Raw genomic sequence first — 14,943 nt, 5'->3', positions numbered from 1 at the left:
TTGCACTAATTATCTACAGAATTACCTGCAGAATTACCTGTAGATATAGATTTGTAGGAATTTTACTGAAACTTGAAGCTAAATTCGTCGAAAATATTTTTGAAAATAATAGTTAACAGAATTTGCAGGAGATAAGTAGTGAATGAGGTATAGTATAATATTTAAATAAATTTAAAATTTAGTGTCATATAGGAAAATCTCAAGTCAATAGAGTATAATTTACTCTGTTTTAAAAATAACCGAGGTAATTTTTAATATTTTATCAGGCATCCTGATAGCTAAGATAATTACCCATGTAATTCATCATTAAAATTAATTCAAACTGAAAAATTCCATTATTTTTAAGCCTTCCATTTGCTTCATTACCAATTAATTAGTATTCCACAAGTCTTGAATTTTTAAACCTTACCAGAACGTGAGAGAAAAAAAAAAACCAACAATAACAGATAAAATGGATAAATAATTTTGTACATTTATTTAATTCATATTATTATTTTAGTATCCAATAATGAACGCGCGGGTCACCATCTAGGATGTATAATTTTTGTGTCACAAGCTATAAACTAGTGATACGGATCATGTGGTTAATTGTAGTTTGTTTTTCAGAAAGATGTGCTTAACAATTGATCACGTGTGCTGCATACAATGTTTGGGCACGTGAGAAGATACCACAATTAGCGAAACTGGAATCTCTCAATTGTAAACATAATTATTTGTGTTAAGTTTTAACATTTAACCATTAATTTTTGTATTTAATAACTAAAAAAATTAGATGTTAAAACTTGACATGATCAATTTGTTTTATAATTGAAGGATTCATTCTCGATACTTACCTAACTGAAGTGGGATAAAGCATGAAATGATTTGTGGATATTTGTATAATGTAGACACTCAAGGACAAGCAAAGTGGCATAAGAAGAGAAACATAAGTGATCAAAAAGAGAGATAGAGAAAATTGAAGTGTGCTAAGATGCTTAACTGTTTGAATATTTAAGTATCATTACTATAAAACATATCACCAAGGACGATAGGATTCTTTCATATATAAAATAAAATAAAAATGTCCCTCCGAGCTGGCAACTATTATATATCCTCTCTTGATAGTTGATACCTACTTCACGTACACATCAGACAAAACTTGATGACAATGAAGAGGTCCACAAGGACCCTTCTCCTTCCATAATGTGATGAGGACCCCTACCTCATTCATTTTCCCAGGATTATTACAAGCATGTGGCATCCATGTGCACAACCACAAAACGATCCTCAGTCCAATACCTTACAAGTACTCCACTCTGATTCTCTTTTGACAAGTGACATCCACTATTTCTATGACTTCACAGCCCACACTGAAAGCAACCCAACAATCCTTATTCTTTGCTATCATTCTCAAATGCCAATATGAAAATCAGTAATTACAGTTTGTTATGTATGGTTTATATATTTTTGACGAAATTTAAGATATTTTTTTTCTTTTTCTAGTTAACCAAATTTAAGAATTTGATTTCAATATTCACAAGGAGGGATTTGCCTTGAAAAAAGAAAGTTCTATTTATTGAGTAAAATTAACAGGTAATAAACATGTACATTTTTTTTTGATATATAGTCATGTTAGTTGTTGGTAATGTTAGTTGTTGGTTGTGTTAGGCATCGGTAGTCAACACAAAACTAATCGATATCTTCAATATAAATCAAACACTACAGATTTGTGCTAATGCTAGGTTATTTGTCGAAAGCAACATGATGTACGGCTCGAGCACAGTGTTAAATGAGAGAGTTGTTCTAGCCCACGATTGCTTGATTAGGTTTGGTTCTTGGAATATTGGTACTTTAACAGGTAAATCTATGGAGGTGGTGGGCACTATGAGTTGGAGAAGGATTAACATTTTGTGCATCTAGGAAACTAAATGGGTTGGGGCGAAAGCTAAGGAGTTGGACACTATTGGATTAAGCATTGTTACACTGGGAAGGTTAGAGGAAGGAATGATGTCGGTATTATTGTGGACGTGAACTGGAAAAAGAATGTAAGGGTGGGTGGGTGTTCAAACTTCAAAGAATTGGTGACTGGATCATATCTGTTAAATTATTGGTGTCTCACGAGACTACCAATATTATTAGTGTTTATGCCCCTCTAGTTGGATCAGAAGCTTCTTTGATTTTTTTTTTCGGGAGGATTTGTAAAGTATCGTTCAAGGCATTCCCTGAGAACAAAAGTTGTTCTTAAATGGACACGTAGGTCAGGGGTGGAAGACTTTGCTTGAGTTCATTTAGGTTTCGGCTTTAGAAAGTTAACGAGGAAGGACAATCTATATTAGATTTCTCTGTAGCATATGATCTCAAGATTTTGAATACTTGCTTGAAATACAGGAGGAACATCTTATTACCTATAAGATCAGCGGGACCTTAAAATCACAATTTGATTTCCTTTTGGTTAGTAACTTAGAAAGAGGGCTTGAAAGGATTTTAAGGGGGAATTGGATTTTCCACCTCAGAGACGGGATCCGGCACCCCAGACATTTTAAAAAATGCTAGAAGTGCCCCTCAAAGTTTATACATTCGAAGTGCTTTGGAAACTTAAATCCCGAAGTTGTGAGTGAAAACAAATCATAAAGTCAAGCAATAATGGATAACGTTACAAAATCCAAGACAAGCAAAATAACATAAATAATCCAAGTCAAGCAGGATTGAGGGTTACATAGGGAAGGAGAAGAAGAGTGATGGTGGAGTAAGGAGTAATGGAAGAACTCAGCCACATTGCAATCAGGACCATTAGGGATCTCAAGTTCCAAAGCACTTCGGATATGGAAGTCCCGAAGCACATTGCAATCAGGCAATGCATCCACTTTCACGTATTGAAGTACTTCGGGAGGTCAAGGCACATTGCAATCAGGCAATGCATCCACTTTCACGTATTTAAGGACTTCGGGAGGTCAAGTTCCGAAGTATTTTAAACGATGAGGTGTTAATTCTAGTTGCAATGACTTTGAAAACTAAGTTCCCTAAGTACTTCGGAAACTAAGTTCCCTAAGTACTTAAAAACAGGGGGTGTTAATTTCACATTATTTGTAATATATTAGACAATTTTACAAAATTTTACTTCTAACAACTCCTAAAACTGACAAGTATATTTAATTGATCTACAATCTAATCTATATTCTTACATTTAAACGACATTAGATAAATTTTGGGTTAAATCATTTATCTTAAATATCATTGGTCTACTTAAACAAATAACTTCACTAATTAGAAAAGTGAGTTTCCTAAGTACTTCAGAAAGTGAGATTCCAAAGTACTTAGGAACAGAGCGTTTCCGTATTTCTCCACTTTAAAGTGGAGTGGCAAATCTAGTATGTGGGGTGACAAATCCAACCCCCATTTTAAGGTAATGCCCGGAGAGAGCTTGAATACTCGACATAGGGTTTTGGTCCTTAATGATCGCTTTAAGAGTGTAAAGAGAAAAATTGACAAGTTATGAATCGAAGAATTAAGTGGAGGCAGCTCAAGGGAGAGAAACTGTAGACTAAGAGGACATTAGAGAAGGAAAGTAATTGGGAGGAAAAGGTTACACTACAACAAAACTGGTGTTTAGCGACGGATATTTTGCGGCGGTTACGCAAAAACCGCCGCAAAATGTAAACTTGAGCACTTTTTCAGGCGGTTATGCAAGCCGCCGCAGTTTTCGAACAATTTTGCGGCGGTTTAGGTCAACTAGTGGCGGTTGTTTAGACATTTGCGGCGGTTATTTCAGAGGCGGTTCAACCAGGCGCCGCAGAATGATTAAATCAGGAAAACCTAAAATAAACCCACCTCACCTGAACCCACCACAGAAGCAATTTCAGATCGCGTTTTTTCATCTCAGGAAATACCCACCACACCTTCACCTCTCTCAGCATCGCGATTCTTCTCAACTTCGTGATTCTTCACCTCTCTTAGCATCGTAATTCTTCATCTTGCTCAGCATCGTGATTCTTCATCTCTCAGCGATGGCGAACACCTCAGAAGCAAAGCTCACGCCAGTCATTGATTGAAGGTAAGCACTTTGTTTCATCTCGCGAATTGATCAGGAGTTAGGGATTTTAGTTTTTAGATTTCAGGTTTTTGATTTGGATCTGTTTGATTTGGTTAGGAATTAGGGATTTTAGATTTCAGATTTCCACATTCTCATCAAAACTGATGTTTGTGCTCTCGGTTCTCAGTTCTCACTCAGATTTTGGTCTTTGATTGAAGGTAAGCACCTAGTTCTTGGTTTCAATTTCTTCTCAGTTGTGCTTTCACTTCACTCAGTGAATGTGGTTTCGTAACATAGTAGCTTCTAGCGTTGATAGTTCAAGCGTTAATTGCTATTTTCTTTGAATTTGTACCTCTGTATGTTTCATCTTTCTTCATCCTTTTTCTTATCATTGATTGAGGCTTTGAAATTTGAGTTAACTAAACCAAATTGCTATATCTGTATGTAATGATTCCTGAAACCTTGGCACCACCATCAATCTGATTTGCATCTTACTCTTTTCATATTACTGATAGCCGCTGTCAAGTTCTTATTAAATTCTTTATAATGTCTCAATTCCTTAATTATTTTGGGTTATACCTTTATGTCATGTCATGAGGTTTCGGCTGTTTTGAATGAATTGTCTTCATTCTTTAGGCAATTATGTGGTAAAGTGTTGAATGTGAAAGCTTTAGATAAACTACAACATGATATTGTGCTCACTTTATGCCAATTGAGTGTAAGTCTATGCCTGCCCTTCTACTTTGTGGTGTTAAAAATTCTGGTTCAGTTCTCTCTCAGCACTCATCAGATCTAAATTTAACGTGGCCCTTTTTTTTTATTTCATTTGAAGGTCTCAGATCATTTTGGATTAAAAATCTTAGGAGCAAAGAACTAAGGAAGATTGGATATGGCAACTAGACGCGTTCATTACGCTCCTCTTGCCACGGATGAGGATGATTATATTGGTGATAGAAGTAGACCATTTGACCCTCGATTTGATTATATCCCAAAAGCCTTGGATAAAGTTCCCTGGAAATCCATTGTCCTTGCACTCTTCCTGTTATTTCTCGGTACAGGACTACTATTTCTGTCATACTTTATCTTCACTGGTCATATGGGGGGAGAACGGTCTCAAGCTTATGGCCTTTTAGCCCTTGGCTTTCTTAGCTTTCTCCCAGGTATGTTGAAGTCTCAAGATGTTGTTACATGCATTGTTTACGTGTGCAAAGTGCTTTGGTTGAATAAATATAAAGAATTAGGAAATTTAATTGTTTATGACATGCTTCTGTGTATATGTTAATAGTTATGCATTAAGATCTATCTTGGCTGCAACTGCTTTCAGCTTTACAGTCAGAAATACAAACCAGCATACAGGTTTCAATCTTGTCAATGTTCGAGTGAATTTGGTCAATTGGAGGATAGTGGATGCACCTTATGATTTGCAGAGATAATTCTGATAGGAACTGAATTTAATATGGAATTATTCAAAAGATAGAAAAGCTGTAAATAAATTGTAAAACAGAAAAGCTTCTGCCTTATAACTAGAATTACACATACTATGAGGCATACTACTCTGTATCCAGATCACATGTCCTACTTTCCTGTCCCACCTTAGAGTGTCATTTATAGTAACACAATTTAGGTAAATGACAGTGATATCTATCTCCATCCCAATGGATAGGGTTACCATTACAAATTAATGATTTCTTTCAATCACTTATATATGTGGAGTGATGTTGCTTGACATGATTTTTACCTGTTTTATTTGTTCTAGAACTTTTATGTCTGGCTACTTATCTTTTTCTTAGACAGAGAGTAGTTTTTAGCTTGTATCTACCATGCAGCCTCTTTTTGGTTATCACCCTTTAACTCTGCTGAGATGAACTTATCTTTCATGAGGATTTTTTGTCGACTAAACTTGTTGCACACGTCGATTGATTTTTTGATACAGGCTTTTATGAGACTCGAATTGCATATTATGCATGGCGGGGTGCCAAAGGATTCTGGGTAATGCTTTCTACACCAATACAAATTCAGGGTAATGCTTCTACCATTAGTGAAAGTGCATCCCATGCTTCAGCACAAAGTGAGCCCGTAGTTCCTACTTTCTCATCCATCCCATCCATCCCATCCATTAGTGTTGCATCACAAAGCCCCCAAACTGCACACTCATTTGACCAAAATGACAATCTTACGGAAGTTAACAGCCCAATTCCTCAACCTGCGCATAAGAAGAATAAGTCGGAAAGATATTGGACAGTTGATGTTATTGGTATGAAATTTCTGATTTGTATATAGTTATATTAGTAGAATCTGATATTTGACTTAACTTAAGTCTAGTTTTCTCTATTACTTCTTTGTTAACATTTTTTTGTTTACTCTACATGTAGATGAGGATGGAGTAATTACAGTAGAAAGTTTACAATTAGCAAGTTTGAAAAAGCTTCCTATAAGTAAGAAGGTGGTCTTAAAATGGAATAAGGAGGGTCAACCCATTGGAAAAGCTGCTGGGCTTTTGGGAGTATTTTTAGGATGCATTGCTGCCAAAGCCGAGAAACTCTCAATTATCTATGAGAGCTGGCATTTAGTTCCAAACAAACCTAACAAGATATATGTTTGGGACTCCATTGTAAAGGTATGAACTATAACTGAATAGATGTAATTTCTTACTGAAATTTTGTGTTATCATTTAGTAATTAAATTTGTCTTTTGAAGAGAAAATTCCTAGTCAATGATGGGCAGCATAAGAAGTGGATACTAAAAAATATTGGAAAAAAGTGGAGGGATAGTCGTGCGCGGTTGTTTGCTGAATGTTATAAACCTGCACTTAGTTGGGAAGCAAACCTTGATAGGCGCCCAGAAGGCATGCCGATAGAGCAATGGGCTTCTTTTCTAACTTACCGTCTGAAGGAGGAAACAATGGTAATGAGATATTTTTGTGTGATAATTCTCTAATAATAGTTATCAGCTACTGATTTTGTTATTTTTTTATTCCTTCACAATGTAGAAAATGTCTGAAACGAATGCCTTAAATAGACAAAAACAAACTATACCGCACACGCTTGGCACAAAGACCATTGCAAGGAAGAGGCATGAGCTGGTAAAATCACTAATCTGATATATTTTTTATTTCATTTCTCCTATGCTGTTTCTCTCCTCTGAATGTTCTCGGCCTATGTCATTGATATTCCTGGTTGAAATCAGTTAGTTTTCTGCTATGCAAGCTGGCATATGCAGATTCACAGATTGCAGTTTCTTTTTCTTGTTCTTCATCAAGCTTGTTTTTCCTGTGGTTGCTGGTACCTGGTTGTGCTGAAATTTATGTGCTTCGAAATTGTTTTGAAGATGTTGTTGCTGCTGTTAGGATTAGAACTTTTATTTTCTCCTATTTCCTTATTCTAGAGTTGTTGCTGTTTTTAACTTGTGGTTGTGCTGATAATTTTTTTAGGAAATTGAAACCGGCCGATCATATAGTAGAGCGGAAATGTACTCCATTTCACACAAGAAAAGTGATGGCTCTTTTGTAAATGAAGAAGCAAAACAAAAGAGTGTGAGTATAGTTACAAGTTTCTATTTCCTTTGAAAATTTTATAACTATCAAATATGCTTTGTATGTTTGATGGCATGCACATGTTTAATTTTTTGTGTAGGATTTATTGGAGAAGGAACTTGAAAAGAATTGTTCTGAAGAGGCTGCCTATGTTAAAGTTTTTGGGAAAGATCGCTCAGGATACGTGAGAGGCATGGGCTTTGGTGTTTGTCCATCTCAAGTGTTGGAATCTGCTAGCAGCTCTAGTAGCTCGCAATTTGCTGGCATTTCATTGGCTGAATGGAATGCCATGAAATCAGAATTGCAGGAGAGCAATGCGAAATTTCAAGCTTTAGAGGAACGAATGAATTCTTTCATGCAACAGTTTGGAGGTCAAGGGCCACCTAACCAGGTATTGAAGCTTTAGATTTCAAGTGTGTTCATCTTGTTTCAATGTTTCCCTAGCTCTTCACTGTTTTCTATTTCTCTTTCACTCTTATCTTTGTGACTGGACACTGGAAAAGTTGATCAATTTATGGTGATAATGCTAATGTGACCTTACTTCTATTTTGTAGAGTTAAGTACAAGTCCAATTTATTTTGTCATATTTAGTATTTTGCATTAATCTCCTATCCACACTTATTATGTGATAAACACTTATTTTGTAAGTTGTACTTGATCATATTATACTTCTATTTTGTAAGTTACTTTTTATGAATCCTTTAAATACATTTGGGTGGATGAAAGTGCTAGTACATTTGGCATATTTCCAAGGTGTTTGGAATTGGTTGATTTCTTTGCTACTGTTTATAAATATTATAAGCTTCATTTTATTTAAAGAGATCATTTTATAAAGATTATAAGCTTCATTTTATTTAAAGAGATCATTTTATAAAGATTATAAGTTTCATTTTATTTAAAGAGATCATATTATAAAAGATTATAAGCTTCATTTTATTTAAAGAGATCATTTTATAAAGATTATAAGTTTCATTTTATTTAGGGATTAAATTAAATATATAATTTGACTTTTAAAAAAATTTGAAAAACTATTTTACAACTCCCTGTAGCAAAAAAAAACTCACTGTAGAACTTTGCGGCGGTTAGAAACCGCCGCAAAACAGAGGCGGAATGAATTATAGGTTTTGCGGCGCTTTTAACCGCCGCTATATACTGCGGCGGTTATTCCAACGCTTGGATATAAGCGCCGCAGAACGGCCCCCGACGCTCGTAACTGCGGCGCTCGAGGAAACGCCCCAGTATACATTCTGCGGCGGTTAAAACCGCCGCAAAATGCTTCCAAAAGCGCCGCAAAATGGCTTTTTTTTGTAGTGTTAATGCTAATTTTATTTAGGATGATATGTTTGAGAAGGTTTGGAGGGTGGAAAAAGAAGTCTTGGGCGTATCTAAAAAGGTTTTGGATTAAGAGATAAGAAATCCTAGTCTTGGAATGAAAATGTGCAAGAAAAAGTAAAATATAAAAAGGAATGTTTTAAGACTTTACACGCAAGTCTCATCAACAATGAATGGTTACTAGACTTTACACGCAAGTCTCAGCCAAGGAATGTTTTAAGACTTTACACGCAAGTCTCATCAACAATGAAAATGTGCAAGAAAAAGGAATGTTCTAATACTCATAGGAGGAGTCATTATAAACTCAATGCCTAAAGAGGCAATGAAAGAATACTTGGAGGAATTCTGTCGAATACTCATAGGAGGAGTCCTTGTAAACTCAATCCCTGAAGAGGCAGTGAAAATATACTTGGAGGAGTCCTGGATAATACTCAAAGGAGGAGTCCTTACAAACTCACCGGGAGAGGTCCTGTTAAATACAGGTTGTAGGAGAAGTCCTTGATACTTGCATAGTGAAATCCCGGCTTTGTCGGGGACTAGATGTAACGCTATCGTTATGGGGGTGAACCAGTATAAATCGTCTATCCCCTTCTCCTTCTCCTCGTTAACGTTTCCGCTGCCCCCAAACGATATCGACCAAGACGTAATATCCCTCTATCATTTGGAAATCCAATTTTTGGATGACACATTTCAATCCCTCATTTCTTGTGCAATTCCGCGTCTTTTCTCACTTCAGGTTGCTCTACCCTTTATAAGCACTTGTCCCAGGGCTGGACATCCGAAGCGTGGAATGAACATCAACGGGTGGCCAAAATATGGGAGGTCTTTACAACGAATTGATCTAAGATAGACTCTAATACCATATTGGAATTAGGGAGGCCTAACTCAACCCAAAAGTCAGCTCAAGAGTTGAGGATTGCTTTATCCTTTATACACACTTATTTAGTCACATCTCTAGCCAATGTGAGACTTCTAACAATAACCTTCCTTAATAAGATTTTAAAATTTTCTCTTCATTGACTGAAATTTACATTTTGTCTTTCTTCAACATAGAACCGCATGAATCCAGTGGACATTTTGTTTCCATGATAAACATAAAAAATTAAAACCTCATCCAGTGGGGACAGAGTAACACAAAGTTACTGGTGCAGCAATACAATGAATTTAGTGCAGAGACAAAAAGAACAGAATGAAGACAGACATGCAACATAGACACACTCTATTTTATTGGGTTGAAATTTATGAGACTAGCCAAATAAGAACTGTGAATACCAAATTGAATGTGAGAAAATATAATTTAATGATCCTACATGAATATCAAATACTATAAGAGACCGTTGGAAGGAAAGTTTACTAATGTAGGAAATGAATATTCTGAAAATTCATCTACAGTTAACTATAAAATCATAATCACTGATAAGGAAAATCATTTCTGAGTAATTTCCTGAATTTCAAAATTGATTCTGAGATGTTAACCACAAAGCGTAGAGATCAAATGACACAAGGTTGTTTTAGCTAAATAAGAGTTCTTGAGTTTGAGTCCCTGTAAATACAATTGCGTTACATACTTAGCAGGTCGATGGTCCTACCTGACTCGAACAAGAGTGCCTCAATGGAGAATATTTTTTTTCAAACCATAAAAGATATTTGAGATGTTATACCATGAACATTAGAGGTGAAAGACAATTTTGAAAAGAGACAGATTAATACAGTAACATAAGCCACCTAATGCTTACATAGACAAAAGCTTCAATCATTTGAATATGAAAAAACCTTTTTCTTTGTCATGCCATATAACTGTGCAAACCACTTTCAAACCTATGCAAATTTGATTGTAGACCAGCTTGAACTACAGAACAATTCTACCCCATTCATGGCCTCCAGAGACTCCACAGTGGAAATACAATCATCCAGGAAACAAGATGATTCAGAGTTCAATTTGACAGAATGGGCAGTGAAAGCTCGAATCAGCCGTGAGAACACAAAGTCAAGAAGGTACTCAGCATCATATATAAGAAGCTTTAGAGAAGACACACGATCTTTTAGATCAAATATAACCATTTCTAGCACTGCTTCTTCTCCTGGACACCAACTAAAAGGTACAATGTCTTTTTTCACTTCAAATTCCAGGTGTTCATGGTTTTCTTAACATCCATCAAACTCTACAAAATTTGTTGCAGATGATCAAATAGACCCTTCAACCTATTCTTTCACTACTGCTCTTAAAGGTACAAGAGAGTGAACCATAATTAGCATAAAGACTTCATAATATTATCTGATTTTGTTTTAATCAACTGCACGGTGGTTTATTACAGCATTGCAAGCAAGGACAATTCATAAAAGTTGGGAGTACTTTTCTCCAGATGGGTTTGCTTTGAATTCTAAGTGGAATGAGGCAGAAAAGTATATATGCAACCCCCTTTCAGGGGAGGTACCAATGGAGTGTTTATCTGCAAAAACTCTAAGTGGAAGGTCAAACTCAACAGCAAATGGATTCATCACCATGGCTGCTCCTCTAGTTTATTCATCAAAACAGATTAAAACCAAGCCATCAACTTGCATACAAGAAGAAGAAGCCCTTCAATTTTATATTCCAGGTTCACATACTTCATTAGCCTAATGTGCTTCTGTATTACCTTTTACTTGCTGTATCGGTCGGGTCGGTTCCAGGCAACGTGAGTCTCGGACACTACGCACATAGCTCGACCATCACCTAAGGTACAGGTCAGAGCTAGGGACTACTTTTGTGGCCGTTCCCACCATTGTCCCCTAGTTCTGCCCTTTTTCCTTCGGTGATGGTCGAGCTATGTTATAGTCTATGAGACTCATGTCCGTTGGAATTGATCGGAACAGTAGTACTTTAGCTCTGGCATTTACCTTCGGTGATGGCCGATCTATGTGTGTAGTGTCCGAGATTCATGTCGGTTGGAATCGACCGGAAGACTTGCTGATATATTAGTTAAATCACACAACAATTCTTCTTGACCTTTGTACACAGAAAAGAATAAGGAGGGAATAACAAGAGATGCAAGTACTCAAAATACATCTCCTTATCCTAGTTCAAGCAACACCAGCATTGCTTTAACTCCATCCATCATAGAGAGATCAACAAAGCTATCTGAAGACTCACTAAGTTCAGATGCCAAAACAAAATCTGAGGAAGAGGTGTGTTCTTGATTTTTCTTTCTCTTTGATTTTTAAATGAGCTTCTCAGAATCTAATATATTCCAAATTTCCCATTCAGACCTTAACATTTTCGTTTTAGATTCATTCTTCTTTGGTCCCTAAAATATGAAATGCATGAGTATTTCTCTTTAGGTAATGATTGACAGACACTAATTGAAGAGAAAAATACTAACACAACAAAGAAAGCCTTGTTACTTGATTATCCTTTTTCTATAAAGATATTAATTATACTTGATTTACTCATGAAATAAACCTTCACTGATAATTTGAAATATACCTAGCAAATATTGATTCTTACACATTAACACATGCACACACACCTAACAGACACCCTATTTGTCTCTATCTCTCTTCTCATCATATTTATCATATATCTCCTTCATTACGTATCTTTCTTCTTTTCCTTTCTTATTCAGGATGTCTGTTAAATGTCTAAATTATACGAATGTCTAGTAACCATTTCGTATAACTATAAGTCGATAATTTCATTTAATGAGTATAAGAAGTTGGACTTTCTATGTTGTAGTTGTCAATTGTCATGACTCATTTAAATTTTCTGTTTTGTCAAAACTAGATGTGAAACATTAGTTCGTGTTAGTGTTTCAACACTTGAATGAACAAAATTATGTTTAAAAAACAATCATTGCAAGAGTGGTGAAAATTAAATTTTGGTTGAGTATAGTCATAAATTTTATTAGTACCTGAAAATATAGATAGCAAGTTGAACCAGAATGATTGCGCCTTCATAATCAATTGTAGAAGATTTTGAAACATACACTAAACCTAGGCAAAGGGTGGGTTTTCCAAGAATCAAATCTAGTAGCCATATAATTAGATTACAACCTTCCAATGTACAATGTGGGGGCAAGTAAGTACTAGATAATATATTGGTCCCTTTCTCTGTTTCATGTGCACATGCCAGTGCCACTCGAGTTTTGGTCCCTTAGTACTTTCACCAATTTGTCTGCTGTATACATGTACACCTACACATATGTTTTTCTTTTCCGAAAAGAAAAGATGAAAGATTTTCAGGACAAGTTGATAAGCGATTCCAAAATCAACTATTCAATCATTTTTGCTCCATGAATTATTTGAAAATTGAAATATTTGTGATGTTCTCTTTCAATCTTATTTACTCTGTTTCATATTAATCCACTAGACAACTTGGAGTCCAGGTATATCATTTTATCATTGAGCACTCGAGGGCAGTTTGTGAAAATGACTTCTCATTGCTATGGTACCAATCCCTCAATAGGATTATTATATATGTGAAAACTCTATTTCTTTACAACCTCTTTATACCTTTAATTTATACCCTATAAAATAGGTATTTCTTAATAAAAGGTCTAACTAACATTTAATTATGGGAAAATGACATGTACTTATGAATAAATAAGGGGCTGTAGTTAACAAATTATTTTAACACAATTTTAGATAATTTCCTGCATAATACCAATGATAAGTGGCTGCATAGAATAGTCATGTTGAGGGAATTTGGCATGAGTCTTCAAATAGTCTATATGTGCATAAAACTACACACTCTAACACTAATTCATTTTCTCTCTTCGAGCACGCTAATTTAAGGGTAAGCTTGACAATTTTCAATAATGCACTCATACACCATTTAGGCATTTACAATTTAAGGCACTGTAGCCATTGCCATATTTTTAACCTTCTTTGGTTTTTTTTTTTTACCTTGTGTTTGTCAGATTGGAGGCAAGAAGTAACTGAAATAGAATATTCTTCCTGTAATTCGGAAGAATATTCTATTCTATTAGTAACTTTGGTCGAGAATCCAATTTCCATCTTCACTTTCATACTTAAATTGATCAAACTCTTTCTCCTCATAATTCACTTAGAAGCTGCTAACAAAACCTGCTCACCAAAATTGATTGTCTTTAAAATTAATTATAGAAAAAATTTCAGACACGCACATAATTGATTAGCGTTTCTTAACACAGCAACATCATAAAATGACTAATGGATTTGAGAAGTAAAATACACCAAATATATATGACTGAAGTGAGGTACAAATACATGTGCAGGTGGAGATGAAGGATAAAGAAACAGTAAGAGAAGAGCATGAGTTTAGGCAGAAAGATGAGCAATTTTGCAGGCATGGTGGGTGCTTTTCATGGATATGGATGAAAAAGCAGAGAAAGAAAGACAATGAAGGAATGACATATATTTCACTAGTTTCGAAGTTTGCTAAAGAAAGAAAGATGCTGAAAAGTGAAAAAGGACTAGTGTAGGATCTCAGTTCTCACACTCACTTCAGCAATTTCGCAGTGCATTATTACCATAAAAAGAAAAGTTTAGAACAATTGCAAGTGTGTGTTGAGACTTGAGTCTTATGTCTGTGTTAAGTAGTTCAATGGTCAGTAATGATATATGTTTTGTTCTTGTGGTGAAAATTTGGCTAGCAGCTCACGTACAGGCTTATCTATTTGTGCATTTTGAAACGCAAGGTTCTTATCTTCTATCTCTTAAAGCTCATTTAGGCAAATGAAAATTTGAAAATGAAATGCTAGTGAATAAAAAGTATGAAAATAATAAACATTAATTCTTCTTGTAAAATTGATCCCTTGTCCCAGACCTTACACTTTAAGTAGCCTAGTAGGCCCAATTACAGTGCCTCCGATCCCATGAATACATAGAGATCAATGAAGAAGTAGCCTTCACCCACGCAATTATGAACGTTGATGATCGTTGAAGTTATGGCTTAATTAAGAGAGACCAATAAACTCATGTAATGGTCGACGGCGGAACCGACCCTCATAACAAGTAAACGGTCAGGGAAGAGACCTATAAGAGGAACCACCATCCATGGAACAGCCAGACTCAGAGATACCTACTACCTCACCTATTTCCTTAAACCTCACCC

General features: G+C 35.6%; 2 protein-coding genes across 5 annotated transcripts; both read left to right on the top strand.

Moving 5' to 3' along the window:
* Positions 1-3,828: 3,828 nt before the first annotated feature.
* On the top strand, positions 3,829-8,266 carry LOC130737564 (uncharacterized). Of its 4 annotated transcripts, none has more exons than XM_057589374.1 (10): positions 3,829-4,030; positions 4,127-4,227; positions 4,646-4,727; positions 4,849-5,169; positions 5,943-6,263; positions 6,382-6,626; positions 6,707-6,913; positions 6,999-7,091; positions 7,440-7,541; positions 7,642-8,266. In XM_057589374.1, exons 4-10 carry the CDS (start codon positions 4,899-4,901, stop codon positions 7,945-7,947), a joined length of 1,545 nt encoding a protein of 514 aa, XP_057445357.1. In that variant the 5' UTR covers positions 3,829-4,030; positions 4,127-4,227; positions 4,646-4,727; positions 4,849-4,898; the 3' UTR covers positions 7,948-8,266. The 4 variants fall into 4 exon arrangements, with proteins under 4 accessions (XP_057445357.1, XP_057445356.1, XP_057445355.1 ...); XM_057589373.1 differs by having other exon boundaries at positions 4,842-5,169; XM_057589372.1 differs by lacking the exon at positions 4,646-4,727 and having other exon boundaries at positions 4,842-5,169.
* Positions 8,267-10,609: 2,343 nt separating this feature from the next.
* Positions 10,610-14,546, top strand: LOC130737563 (uncharacterized). Its single transcript, XM_057589371.1, has 5 exons — positions 10,610-10,972; positions 11,054-11,101; positions 11,189-11,470; positions 11,872-12,038; positions 14,105-14,546. The coding sequence occupies exons 1-5, from the start codon at positions 10,660-10,662 to the stop codon at positions 14,309-14,311; spliced, it is 1,017 nt and encodes a 338-aa protein (XP_057445354.1). The 5' UTR covers positions 10,610-10,659; the 3' UTR covers positions 14,312-14,546.
* Positions 14,547-14,943: the final 397 nt, after the last annotated feature.

The sequence above is a fragment of the Lotus japonicus genome, chromosome 2 (assembly GCF_012489685.1).
Source record: "Lotus japonicus ecotype B-129 chromosome 2, LjGifu_v1.2".
Taxonomy (NCBI): domain Eukaryota; kingdom Viridiplantae; phylum Streptophyta; class Magnoliopsida; order Fabales; family Fabaceae; genus Lotus; species Lotus japonicus.
This window is presented reverse-complemented; position numbering and strand designations above follow the sequence as displayed.